Source organism: Artibeus jamaicensis, unplaced genomic scaffold (genome assembly GCF_021234435.1).
Source record: "Artibeus jamaicensis isolate MK-2021 breed Jamaican fruit bat unplaced genomic scaffold, CSHL_Jam_final scaffold_612, whole genome shotgun sequence".
Classification (NCBI taxonomy): Eukaryota; Metazoa; Chordata; class Mammalia; order Chiroptera; family Phyllostomidae; genus Artibeus; species Artibeus jamaicensis.
The window spans coordinates 245,002-257,286 of record NW_026522049.1 but is presented as its reverse complement, the minus strand read 5'-3'; the positions used below and the strand labels follow the sequence as shown (position 1 = coordinate 257,286).

General features: G+C 55.7%; 1 protein-coding gene across 4 annotated transcripts in view; it reads left to right on the top strand.

Annotated features, from left to right (window-relative positions):
* TBC1D2B (TBC1 domain family member 2B) overlaps positions 1 to 5,155 on the top strand; it is a 33,730-nt gene extending 28,575 nt beyond the window's left edge. For all 4 annotated transcript variants that reach the window (XM_037155903.2, XM_037155904.2, XM_037155902.2 and 1 more), the window contains exons 12-13: positions 1,531 to 1,652; positions 2,659 to 5,155. In XM_037155903.2, the coding sequence (XP_037011798.2) occupies positions 1,531 to 1,652; positions 2,659 to 2,854 (318 nt within the window). In that variant the 3' untranslated portion in view covers positions 2,855 to 5,155. The remainder of the gene's footprint in view (positions 1 to 1,530; positions 1,653 to 2,658) is intronic.
* The last annotated feature ends 7,130 nt before the right edge of the window (positions 5,156 to 12,285 follow it).

Genomic DNA, 12,285 nt, shown 5'->3' with positions numbered 1-12,285 from the left:
TGGGCCAGAGCTGCCCAGGCGCCAGTGCCACCGGAGGGGGCTGGGGTCAGCGGGGGCCACTGGCTTGTCGTCGGAAGTGTGTGGAGCCCCAGCCCTGCCCTCGGGGGCTTCGCTGGCTTGTGGGCTGCGCTGCCCCCGATGAGATGGATGGCAGTGCGGCCCCATCGAGGACAACGTCCAGGGGCAGCGGTCAGTTCACACGGCCGGAGGCCGTGCGGAGCCACTGCGGAGCCTCATGCCCTGGAGCCTCCCGCACCGTCTGTTGTCTGCGTTTTAAAAATCAGGTCTTGAGGAACTAAATGATAAACTCGGATTATATAATGGAGAGCGTGTAGCAGAAGGTGATGTGAGAGCTGAAGGCGTGTGGCACCGAGCTGTTCTGTCCACCCTCGTCTCCTGGTCTCTCTTCTCAGTGTATAACGTGTTCTTCTCTAGGTCTTTTATGTACGTCTCAAATGTAGGCTTTTTGGTTTTTAGATTTTACTTATTTATGGGAAGGAGAGAGAGGGAGAGAAACGTCAAGGTGTGGTTGCCTCTCACACGCCCCCTACTGGGGACCGGGCCCACAATCCAGGCATGTGTCCTGACTGGGAATCGAACCGTATTTCTTTGGTTCTCAGGCCAGCACTCACTCCACTGAGCCACACCAGCCAGGGCTAAAATACAGGCTTTTTTAAAGAACTATCTTGGAGATAGTTCCATAGCAGGGCATATGGATCTGGGTTTTGTTTTGTTTTGTTTTTTGACTCTGCATAGTATTTCCATATACAGATGAACCAGAAATACACATAAGAGGCCCCAATGGAGTCTTTTTCGCATGTGCACCTGCGGGCCTGGGAGTGGACGTGCGGGGTCCAGAGCGGACCCGTCTGCGTCCTCACAGACAATGCCAAGTCGCCCTGCCACGGGCCTCCCCGAGGGCTGGTCTCACCAGCAGAGCAAGCGTGTGCGCCCCCCACTGCGGCCCACGCAGCATTGCAACCCGTTCTGTCGGGGCTGGAAGGCGTTCTCAGCCAGGGTTTGCCCGCTGTTTGCTGTGGGATCTGTCACAGAGGACGACCTGCTCAGACGCCGCCCACGGCTTCTCCCCAAACTGGTTGGACTTGCAGGGCGACCACGAGCCCCGTCCCTCTGGCCTCAGACGCAGCGTCCCCAAAACAAATCAGTAAAAAACGCACGTATTTTCACTCACTGGTCAGTGGTTCATAGCCACTGTCCCGTGGAGGTGGAAGCCGCCTGGCTGTGATTCTACGTAAAAACCATTTCTTGTTCTGGATGCATTCTCGCCCCAGAGGCCAGCTGCGTGTGAGGAGGGCCCCGCCCAGGCCCCGCCCACGCCCTGCCACGCCCAGTCCAGGCCCCGCCCCACCGGGACGGGCTTGGGCCGCAGTGGGGTTGCAAAACGCCAGCGTCCACTGCTCTGTGGGGAGGGCCCTGCCCGCTGGGGCTGCTCCTGACGCATGGCCGCCCCGGGCGCCTGGCAGCCGGGGCGCTGCTCTGCGCTCACCTGCCCTGTCCCTCCTCCCACAGGTCATTTTCCGTTTTGCCCTCGCACTTTTCAAGTACAAGGAAGAGGAGATCCTGAAACTGCAAGACTCCATGTCCATGTTCAAGTACCTGCGCTACTTCACACGCACGGTCCTGGACTCCCGGTGAGTCCCGGGGCCGGGGGAGGGTGGTCCACGCGTCCAGGACAGCGGGATCCTGATGCCCGCCGCCCGCACAGCGGCTGCCCTCGCGTCTCTGACTGGGGCCTGCCCCGGGGTTCCCCCCTGTGCCGCACACTCCGGCCCAGCCCCGCGGCCACGGCAGCAGGAGGATCTGACAGCTGTCAGTGTCCAGGGCCGGCAGGCCCTCTGCCCACCTCGAGGGCGGAACTGGCGGGGTGGGGTCGCCCCATGCTGAGATGGAGGAAGCCAGCCAGGGCTGGCCGGGTCTGGGAAGGGGCAGCTCAGGAGCCAGCGCGGAGACGTGGGACCAGACTGTGGGGAACCATGACACGGTTGGGCCGGGGCGGGTGTCTGTGTCGCAGGTACGGATCTCGGCCCCTGCATGCGCTGCCGGGGCTCCGCTTCTTCCTGAGTGTTCATGTCCCTTCAGGGTGGATGGGTGGGGGGCGCTTGTTGGGGTGGAGCGGGATCAGCTGCTCCGGGGGGGCCACGGGGGCCACGGGAGGGGTGGTGGCCTGGAGCAAGCAGACGGGAAAAGTGGGATCAGGTCCGAGAGAGTGGAAGACCCCTGCCACTCTGCTGCTCGCCCAGCTGTGCAGCTCTGGTGCTCCAGGTGGGGGCCGATGGGGACAGGACTGGTCACCTGCAGGCCAGCTGTTCCTTTGGCGCCACCTGTTGAGGGCTCAGGGTTCCTGTCCCCGGCCACTGGCTTCAGGAACTCCAGGGCACTGGATCAGGAGTTCCCAGGGGCATCAGCGCCCCAGACCGGCAGCAGAGGGTCTCCCAGGGTGATTAGGACTGTGGGCGCCCCCTGCCCCCCGCACCGAGCCCCCGTGTGTGAAGCTGCAAGCACACAGATTCTGCAGCTGAAGGTTTGGGGCTGCTCCCACATCAGGCCTCCCGGGCTCTGGGTCCCGTCCCCGCTGCCCCAGGCCTCCTGTGTGAGCATCACCTGAGCCCCACTGACCTCTGTCCTGTGTCCCCCCAGGAAGCTGATCGCCATCTCCTTTGGGGACCTGAACCCCTTCCGCCTGCGCCAGATACGCAACCGGCGCGCCTACCACCTGGAGAAGGTGCGGCTGGAGCTGACGGAGCTGGAGGCAATCCGGGAGGACTTCCTGCGCGAGCGGGACGCCAGCCCCGACAAAGGCACGCTGGTCAGCGACGAGGAGGAGGACACCTGAGCGGCCTGCCCTGCACCCAGGGGTGACCTACAGACAGAACGTCTCTGCCGTGGTCTGCCGGGCAGCTGGCCAGCGCACACCGCAGCCTCCGCTGCTCTCGGCCGGCGGGCTGGCTCTCATCGGTTTACGGCCGCCTTCCTGCCGTTCAGTCCCAGGGACCCGGCGGCCACTGCACCGATTGGCCGTGGGGGGTCCGAGCCCTGAGGAAGCCCCAGGCGGGCCGCCTCCTGTGCTGCGAGTCCTCTTCCCACGGGCCACTGGCATTTTCCGGGGACCCCCACTGGGAAGGACTCCCGGTGCTCAGACGCCCAGGCCGGAGTGTGGCCGCCCCTGTGGCCTGCAGTCAGTGCAAAGGAAGCGAATTTCTAGGAAAAGCAAGCACGTTGCTGTTCAGAACCGGCCCATAGACATCGCCCCAGCCTGCAGGTGGCCTCACGCGGCCCCCAGCTGCCTGGCCCCTGGCACCACACGAGGTCCTGCAGGAAGCTCTCCATCCGTCCGTCTGAGCCACGGCTCTCAGGGCGTCTCCAGCACAGACAGGACGGGGTCCCGGGGAGGCTGGCTCAGCGTCCTGCCAGCCAGGCCTGCCCCCAGCAGCCTTGGTCACCGGGGAGGCAGCGGTGCCTCTGCTGAGGGAGCAAGCAGCATCTGTGGCTTCCTCCATAGCAGCCAGTGTGCCCGCTGTGTCCTCCATCTGGCTGGGGCCCCGAGCCCGTGCTGGGAAGTGCCTCTGCTTGGGGCTGCAGCCTTGGGGACCCCCCACCTTCCCCGGACCCACCTCAGCCCAGAGGTCCTGAGACCCGAGAGCCACCTCCCTGAAGCCCCGAGTCTTTGCACAAGGAAGGGGGTTCCACTCCATCTTCCTGCCAACAGTCACTGCGACGTGCATCGTCGTTCAAATAGGAAAGAAGCCGTTTCTCATGGAGCCCTTTACACAGCCTGGAAGGAGCTGGAATTGCCTCTGGTTGGCAGACACCGAACACGCTCCGGCTGAGTGTGGAGCCCGTGCCCTTTGAGTTCGGTCAGCCTCGCAGTGGCCGCCGCCACAGCGTGCAGGACAGGGCTCAGCCTCTGACTTCTGTCAGCTGCCTCGTTGGATTTCTCACTGTGTGCAGGAAGCTGGTCTCTGTATTTAGCCAAAAAAAAAAAAAAACCAACCTCAGTGTCTTGTCAGGTGTCAGCGATGGGTCCCCATCCTTGGTGTCTCGGGGCAGGTGCTTGAGCTCCAGCTTCCGCAGGAAGTTGTCTTGCAGGTCGGGTCCTGGGAGGAGGCCGGGCCGCGCCCCTCCCTGCCCCAGGACCCAGGGCTGCTGCGGCTCCTGCTCCCGCCTCCCAGGCAGCTGTTAGCCTGGGGGTGCTGTGGGCATGGGGTGCAGCTTCCTTCCTACTCAACTCCCAAGTTCATTTCCCCCGGAACTCCCGTCCTGGGGCGAAGCACCGCCTTTAGGAATAGGCTGGTGTTGCCCCTTTGGCCCTGAAAAGACGCATCTTCGAAGCACCTGAAGTGACTTCGGGGCCCGAGGTTTCAGCCGTTGTGGCAGTGGCGATGTCACAGTGGCCTGGCCGTGGGCGTGCGAGCACAGCGGGTGGACGGCCTGCTCTGTGGGGAAGGGGTGGGAGGAGCTGTCCCGAATCCACGTGGGGACCCGCTGGCGCCGATGCGCCCCTCCAGAACTACAGGTCCAGTTCCACTGTCTGAGCCACCACAGCCTCCTGGGGCAGCTGGGACCAGGCGGGGCGGCCTCCACGGCTGCCCTTCAGGTGCCAACTCTGTGTTGCTGGGCTTTCTTTTTTATGGGTCAAACATCCGTGGATACCTTTGTATAGTTCACTACAGTTTATATTTTTATAGCCTATTTTTATCAAGGTTTCTCAAGTTCATATGCCTGTATTTTGTATAACAAGTTCTTCCGTGTGCGAGGCTCCCTCGTGTGTATTTATGTGACCCTGAACCTCCCAGGGGCTCTGCATGCTGGGCCCCCTCCTCACCCCAGGTCGCGACCTAGGGTCCTGCTGACGGCTGTCCCGCAGCAGCCAGGACCGCGGTCCCCAGGGAGACTGTGATCTCGACTACATTGTATGGACGTGGGAAGTGTCGCAGGCAAACAGCCGTTCAGGTTCTGCCTGACGCAGAGTCTGGGTCGCCCCTGACACCCTGCCCTCCTGTGCGGCGGCCGGGAGTCAGGATGCGGCTCTGCCTACTCACTCCTGATTTTCCATCACGGCAGCCTTCGTGCTTGCCTCCCTGTTCAGCCCTGGAACTGCCCTGTTAAAAGGTAAAATAAACTAATTTGTATGACAGTCTGACATGCACAGTTGCAGTCACTTGCAGGGTGGGGGTGGTGGCCAGGATGGGGGTGTCTGCAGGGGCCTGGGCCTCTGCCGGGAGCTGGAGCAGGGGCCCAGGGACAGGTGGCCCTCCCATTGCCTGTGACCTGCCCTGCCGGAGTCTCATGAAGAAAGACAGGGAAGTGACTCAAACCAAAGTTTTTTCCACGGTGTGGGGGCGGGGACTCCAGGGAGGATTTGCAGAGAGTCCAAGCCGGCGAGGACCAGGTGAGGCAGCAAGGCTGCTGGTCCCTGAGCTCCCCCGGCACCACGGCCGGGGCCGGGGCCAGGGCCAGGGCCAGGGCCAGGGCGAGGCTGGAGCTGACATCGCCGGCCTCTTTGTGGGCTTGCATGTCCATAGACATGAATAGCAAGAAAGCCAGGCCACGAGGTGTGGAGGATGGCAGAACACAGATATATTCTTGGTATTCTCAGATTAGAAGCAAGTGAATCTGTGTCACTCTCGGAATTTCAGAATCCACAGAAGAAATGGAGGTCAGTCTCCCCACAGCCAGCAGCATCGCCAGGTCCTTCAGAAAAAGAGCCATTCCACACTCGCTGTTCACAGGTGAGTGACAAAAATTCGGGGGGTAAACCAGCAAGTGCAAAGAGGCAGGGCTGTAGTAGATGGGGTCTTTTTCCAGAGACACCAACTCCATAAATTACTCACCAGAATCTGAGACTCCTGGGTATCCATTGAAGCCTTTAGCAAAATGGAAAAGGCATTTGTTCCCTTTCCAACTCACAATCTTTTCAAAAGCTGGTAAATAGTGCCACCTCGTGGGCAAATGTGGTATTGCCATTGGCACAACAGGGGCAAATGGGATGGCTGTCTTCAGGTGGAGGGCTAGGTGTGTCCTGCTTCCCTCTCAAACCTAACAGAACCTGCACGGGTAACTGAGCTCAGTCTTCCACCGGCCTGCTGCATTGCCAGGTCCTCCAGGAATGAGCCAGTCCAGAGATGCTTTAAGGAAACAGCCACATGAAGAGCATTAATGGGGAGGAAATGCTAAGTACAAAGGGCAGAGCAGATGCAGCTGGGCTCATTTTTAAAACCCTCTCGCCCATAAATTACCCACTACTTTCCTAGACTCCTGCAAAGTCATCAAGGCCCACAGCAAAGTCGACAACCATTTAGGTTATTTTTTTTTCCCACGGTCGCTATTTTTGAAAAGTGGGTAAATGGTGCCGCCTTGTGGACACCGTTGGTATTGCAGCAGGCAGGACCGTGACAAATGAGAGTTGTCTGGACAGTGAAACCTCGGTTCTCAACGTGAACAATTCGGTTCTCGAACCAAGTTGTTCACGGAAAAAAATATCTGTTCACGAACCAAACATCACTTCTCTACCCGACAACCTTCTCATGCTGATAGCTGGGGGATATGATTCGGTTTTGGAAGCTCTTCTCAAACAGCTGTGCAGGAGGAAATCAGTTCGAGACCCGAGGTTCCACTGCGCAGCGGCCCCGAGGAGGGCTAGGCCGGGGCCCTCAGGGACAAATAACAGGCTCAGGGACCGCCGCGGCAACGGAGTCTTCTGGCTCCACAGCTGGAGGAGGCGCCTCCAGAGCCCAGCAACTGTGCAGCGGCTGGGGCTGTGCCTGCTGCTCAGGCCGCCTCAGCTCTTCTTGGCTCTATACTTGAATATTTAGTGTAAGTCTTATTTATTTATTTGCTTGTTTATTTATTGGTTTGTTGTGGTGGTTTCTTGTTTTTGAGAAACAGAGAAAGGTCGATTTGTTGTCCCACTTATTTCAGCATTCATTAGTTGATTCTTGGATGAGCCCTGACTGGGGATCAAACCCTCATCCTTGACATATCCGCACCTCATTCCCACCAACGAAGACCCTAGGCCAGGGCTGTAAGTCTTTTAGTTTTAATGTGCAAATTGAGCCCTGGCTGCTGTAGCTCAGTGAATTGAGCGCTGGCCTGTGAACCAAAAGATCATGGGTTCAATTCCCAGTTCAGGCACATGCCTGGGTTGCGGGCCAGGTCCTCAATGGGAGCCACCTGAGAGGCAACACACATTGGTGTTTCTCTCTTTCCTTTCCCCTCTCCCTAAAAGTAAATAAATAAGATCTTTAAAAAATTAAAATAAATGAACTTAGTGGATGAGCTGTACCACTCCATGCGTATGACACGCCAGGGCACTACATGAGCCATAACGGGAATGTGCCTAGTAGTTTTAAATGTCTTAGGTTTTTTTTAAAAAATAGTCATAGTTGTTTAGGAGGCATTCTTTTCTTATTTAAACCGGCAGAAGTACCAAAATTTAGAGAAAGTGAATAGGAAAGATAGATAGTTTATGATCCTAAGAATCAAGCATCCTCTTTAAGATAAGCAGCGGATTCATTTGATCATTCAGTGATGTTTTACAAGAGAAAATACCTTTTCTAAGACCCTAAGTATGTGCAGGTCTTCAAATTATCTATGAATTTTCTCTTTTTTTAAAGATTTTATTTGTTCATATCTAGAAAGAGGTGAAGAGAAGGACAATAAGAGGGTGAGGATCATCAATGTGTGGCTGCCTCTTGTGCACCCTGTACCAGGGACCTGGTCTGCAACCCAGGCATGTGCCCTGACTGGGAATTGAACCGGCCACCCTTTGGTTCGCAGGACCGCACTCAATCCACTGAGCCACACCAGTTAAGGCACTATGGATTTTCTTAAAAGTTGTTTTTGAAATCAGTTTTTCCTCTTAGTTCTCAGTTCTCAGGAGTCATGGGGTAAAGGCATTTCTGGCTCTTGGCAGATAAGGTAGTGCTTGTTAAATATTTGTCAGCTGTCAGTAGTTAGAACCGAAATGTGTGCTTGGGCCTGGCTTCAGCTCCACCATCAATATGCCTCACACGCTGATGGAACACACTTCTTTGCAGTCAGAAGCTGAGCTGGAGAAGTTTCAGATTAAGGAGAAACAAATAAATAAATTTAAGTTCTTAATAATTACCTAGAACATCCAGGATTTATGAAAATAATTCTTCACACCTATTTTCTCCCTAGGATGGCATACATTATTAGCAGTACTTCTTAAAAAACATAGTGAATGAACAGAAAATAAGTGAGGGCTGACTTTTAAACTGAATGGAACGGGCTGCATAGACTAGTTTTGGATGTAAATATACCTAAGTGTTTTGGATGGTTCATAGGCTTTGCAATATGTTTTCTTACTGTCCTTTAAAGTAGCTGTAAAGTTTGTGCCATTTTCCAAGTCAAGTTCAGGCAGGGAATTAAAGCTTTTCATTACAAAATAACAACAACAGCAATAACAAAAATAACAACAACAGACTATTTTCTGAAGATTTCCGGAAACCAATCCGGATTCCTAGCAAAGTCGGCCAAGACTTTTTAAAAGGTAAATGCTGCCACCCTGTGGGAACACTTGGTATTGCAGGACGCGGAACAGGAAATGAATGGGACAGCTGTAGCTCAGATCAGGGGCTAGCGGTGTTCCGCTTCCCTCCCAGACTTAACAGAACCTGCACAGGTAACTGAGTTCAGTCTTCCCTGCGCCGGCTGCATCGCCTGGTCCTCTAGAAACGAGCCATTCCAGAGACAGCATTAAGGAAACAACCATATAAAGAGCATTAAGGGGGAGGCAGTACTAAATATTGGGTTGGCCAAATAGTCATTTGTTCTTTGCTGTGAAATGGCTCTAGTTGGGCTTACTTGTCTCCAACTTAATTTGAAACAATTTTTTAGATTGTAGTGTACAGCTGTCATAGCAGCATGCATTAAATAAACTTATCAAAATTGGTAAATTTTTGTGTAGCCATTTTAATATTGAAGGTGGAAGAAAATACGCCACATTTTCAGCATATTGTGCTGTATTATTCCAATAAAGGTAAAAATGCTACTGAAATGGAAAAAAATTGTGCAGTGCCCACAGGAGGTGCTGTGCGACTGATCAAACGTGGAAAAAGTTGTTTACATAGTTTTGTGCTAGAGATTTTTCATTGGATGATGCTCCATGATTGGATAGTCCAGTTGAAGTTGATGGCGATCAAAGCAAGATATTAATTGAGAACAGTCTATGTTATACCCTGCGGGAGATAGCTGACATTGTCAAAATACCCAAATCAATAAAGTTATGGGTGAAAATGAAAAATCTTTTATTTTACGAGAAAAAAAAAAAACATATGAGCTTTTTGGCCACACCAATATAAAGGGCCTGAGAAGATGTAGCTGGGCTGGTTTTCAAGACCCTCCCACCCATATATTACCCACTACTTTCCTAGACTCATGCGAACTTCCTTCAAGGCCCATAGCAAAATTTATAATCATATTGTCCTTTTCCCGTAGAGGGTTTTTGAAAAGTAGGTCAATGATGCCACCTCGTGGACATAGGGTGGTGTTGCAGCCAGCGCGACAGGGACAAGTTAAGACAGTTGAACATTTCGGTTTCAGACAAAGTTTTTCATGGGAAAAAAAATGTCTTGGGTGTGAAACAAACCTTTGGTTCTTGACCCAACAACCCTTTCATGCTGATACCTAGAGGGAAAATTATTTGGTTTTCGAACAAATCGGTTCTCGAAGAACTTTGTGGAATGAATTAAGTTCAAGAACCAAGGTTCCAGTCTATTCTCAGGTTAGCGGTTAGGTATGTCCTGCTTCCCTCGTAGGTGTACGAGAACCTACAGAACTAACCAAAGTCGGTCGTTCATGTGCCAATGGCATTACCAGGTCCTCCGACATCAAGCTCTTCCAGATCCAAGACTCAGGGAACAGTGATGGAAGAGGACTGAGGGTGAGGATACAGCAAGGACGAAGGCCGGGGGCAGGAGGCTGTTTTTGCAGAGCCACACTAAAAAATAACAGCTTTCGAAAGCCTCCTGGAAACCAATTAGGATTCTTAACAAAGTCGACCGCTCCTTCCCCATTGCCCTGCCCGCTCCCGCTTGGGTGTATTTTTTAGAAAAACAAGTAAATGCTGCCGCCTTGTGGACGCTAGTGGTATTGCAGACTGCAGAACAGAAACAAAAGGGACAGTGGTCTGGAGCTCAGATGAGAAAGTAGTTTGTGTCGAGTTTTCTCCCCGACTTAAGAGAACCCACAGAATTAACTGAAGTCGGTCTTCCCTGAGCTAAATGGATTGCCAGGTCCTCAGGCAATAAGCAAGTTCAGAGGGGCTCAGGGTCAGCGTCCCCAGCCACTGCCTTCAGGAACTCCAGGTCACTCCATCAGGAGTTCCCAGGGGCACCCACGCACCCGGTCGGCTGCAGAGGGTCTCCCGGGCCGTTAGGACTGTGGGTGCCCCCCTCCCCCTCTTCCCCTCCACTTGGACCCCATGTGTTCAGCTCCAAGCGTACAGATTCTGCAGCTGAGGGTTCAGTGCCACAAATAGGCAGGTAGGAATTCTGAGTCGGGTGTGTCCAGGGGACATCGGGTTGGACAGGACCCACCCGTGTCTGCCTGGGGAACGCTGGGGCCTTCTCTCAGAGCAGACACAGGGTGCTCACTCTGCTCTGGGCCTATGTCCAGGCTGTGCAGGGGCTGTGGTCCCTGCTCCGCCTCAGGCAGCAGCCCCCGACTGAAGGAGTCAGTGAGAAATGTGAATATCATGTAGTGCTTTTCTGTAGCCATGATGGGGCTGCACCCCATTCCTTCAAGTATGGGGGTGGGGCAGGTGGACACGGGCTGGTCAGGTTGCCCTGGTCCCGGTTCCCAGCCCATCGGCTGAGCGGAGCTGCAGGCAGGACCTAGTCAGCCCACACCGAGGGCTGTGTCCGGGCCTCTCCTCCTTCCTCACGTGTTCTAGAAGGTTTTCTGGGAACTCGGCACTTAAGTGCCTTTTTGACCTTTTACCTTCCTGCAGGAGGACCCTGTGGGTGGGAGTTAGGCCTCCCGCAGGACAGGGGGTTTAAGGAGTAGGCGTGTGTGTTCTGATTTATGCGCCCCTCTTGTGCCCACAGCCTGAGTGCACAACAGAACCAGGCTGTTCCCTGACAGAGACGAGGAGTCGTGGGGACGCGTCTACTGGGGCTTCTGTGGGTATTGACGCCTTGATCCCTGCAGAATGCTGGGGGGGAGGGCGGAGCAAGAGACAGCCCCCTTTACTGTGGGAGGAGTCAGCTCCTGTTGTGACCCCCAGAGACCGCGGTGTGGGATCAGGGCAGGAAACCCAGCGGGGCCTGGGGTCGGGTTCACCTAGGTTCTCATTAAAATGCCGGCCAGCAGGGGGTGGGGGGTGTGCCGTGATTGGACAGTAACACGTGCACTGTACACGCTGCCCTGGCCCGCGGGTGCTGTGACAGGGACAAAGGGCACGTGCTCCCGAGAGGCCTCGATGCTCCCGCTGGAGGTGGGTCTCTGACCAGGTGGGCTCAGGAGGCCCCTCCAGCCCTCCAGGCAGCTCAGAGCCGGCCCGGCTGCGGCAGGCGGCAGAAGATTGAGGCCTGATCGCAGAGACCGTGCCGGATGCCGACCAGCCCTCCCCCCCACCACAGCGAGCTCGAGGACAGGCGCCCTCCTCCCACCGTCTGCGACCTGCCCTGCCTGAGTCACGAGTTGTTTGCTTCTTGCTGGGAGGACAGCTCAGGCCCAGCTTCCCCTGGGGACACCACCCCCACCCCCCGTCGTGAAAAACACGGGAGAGTGATTAAGAGCAAAGTTGTTTGCACGGTGTGGGGGAGGGGGCTCCAGGGAGGGTTTGCAGACAGCCGGAGCCTTGAGGACCTGGCGAGGCAGCGAGGCTGTAGGTCCCTGAGCTCCCCCTGCACCCCGGCTCTTCTTAGACCCCCAGGTAGAAAAACCCTGTTGCCAGCCTCTCCTGAAGGCCCCAGGAAGCCATTGCTCAGAGCAGGTCCCCAGGGCCTTGGTGGGCCAGCAGGGCGTCCGCACACAGGCAGGGAGCAAGCCTGCCACCCCTCCACCCTCACCGAGGCAGTGATGCTTGGACTCCCTTGGCCCCGGAGACTTGCTTCCCTGAGTGACCTGGGACAGGCTGCCCGCTGTTGGAGCCGCCCCAGGGCCTGCTCAGGGTCATCTCCCTGCCTGGCCTGGGCACCCAGACCTCAGCAGTGGATGGGGCTCCAGGCCCCAGTGGCCTGGCCGGGTGTGTGCCCTGGGCCTGTCCCCTCCCTCAGAGCCTTAGGCTTCTGGTCTGAA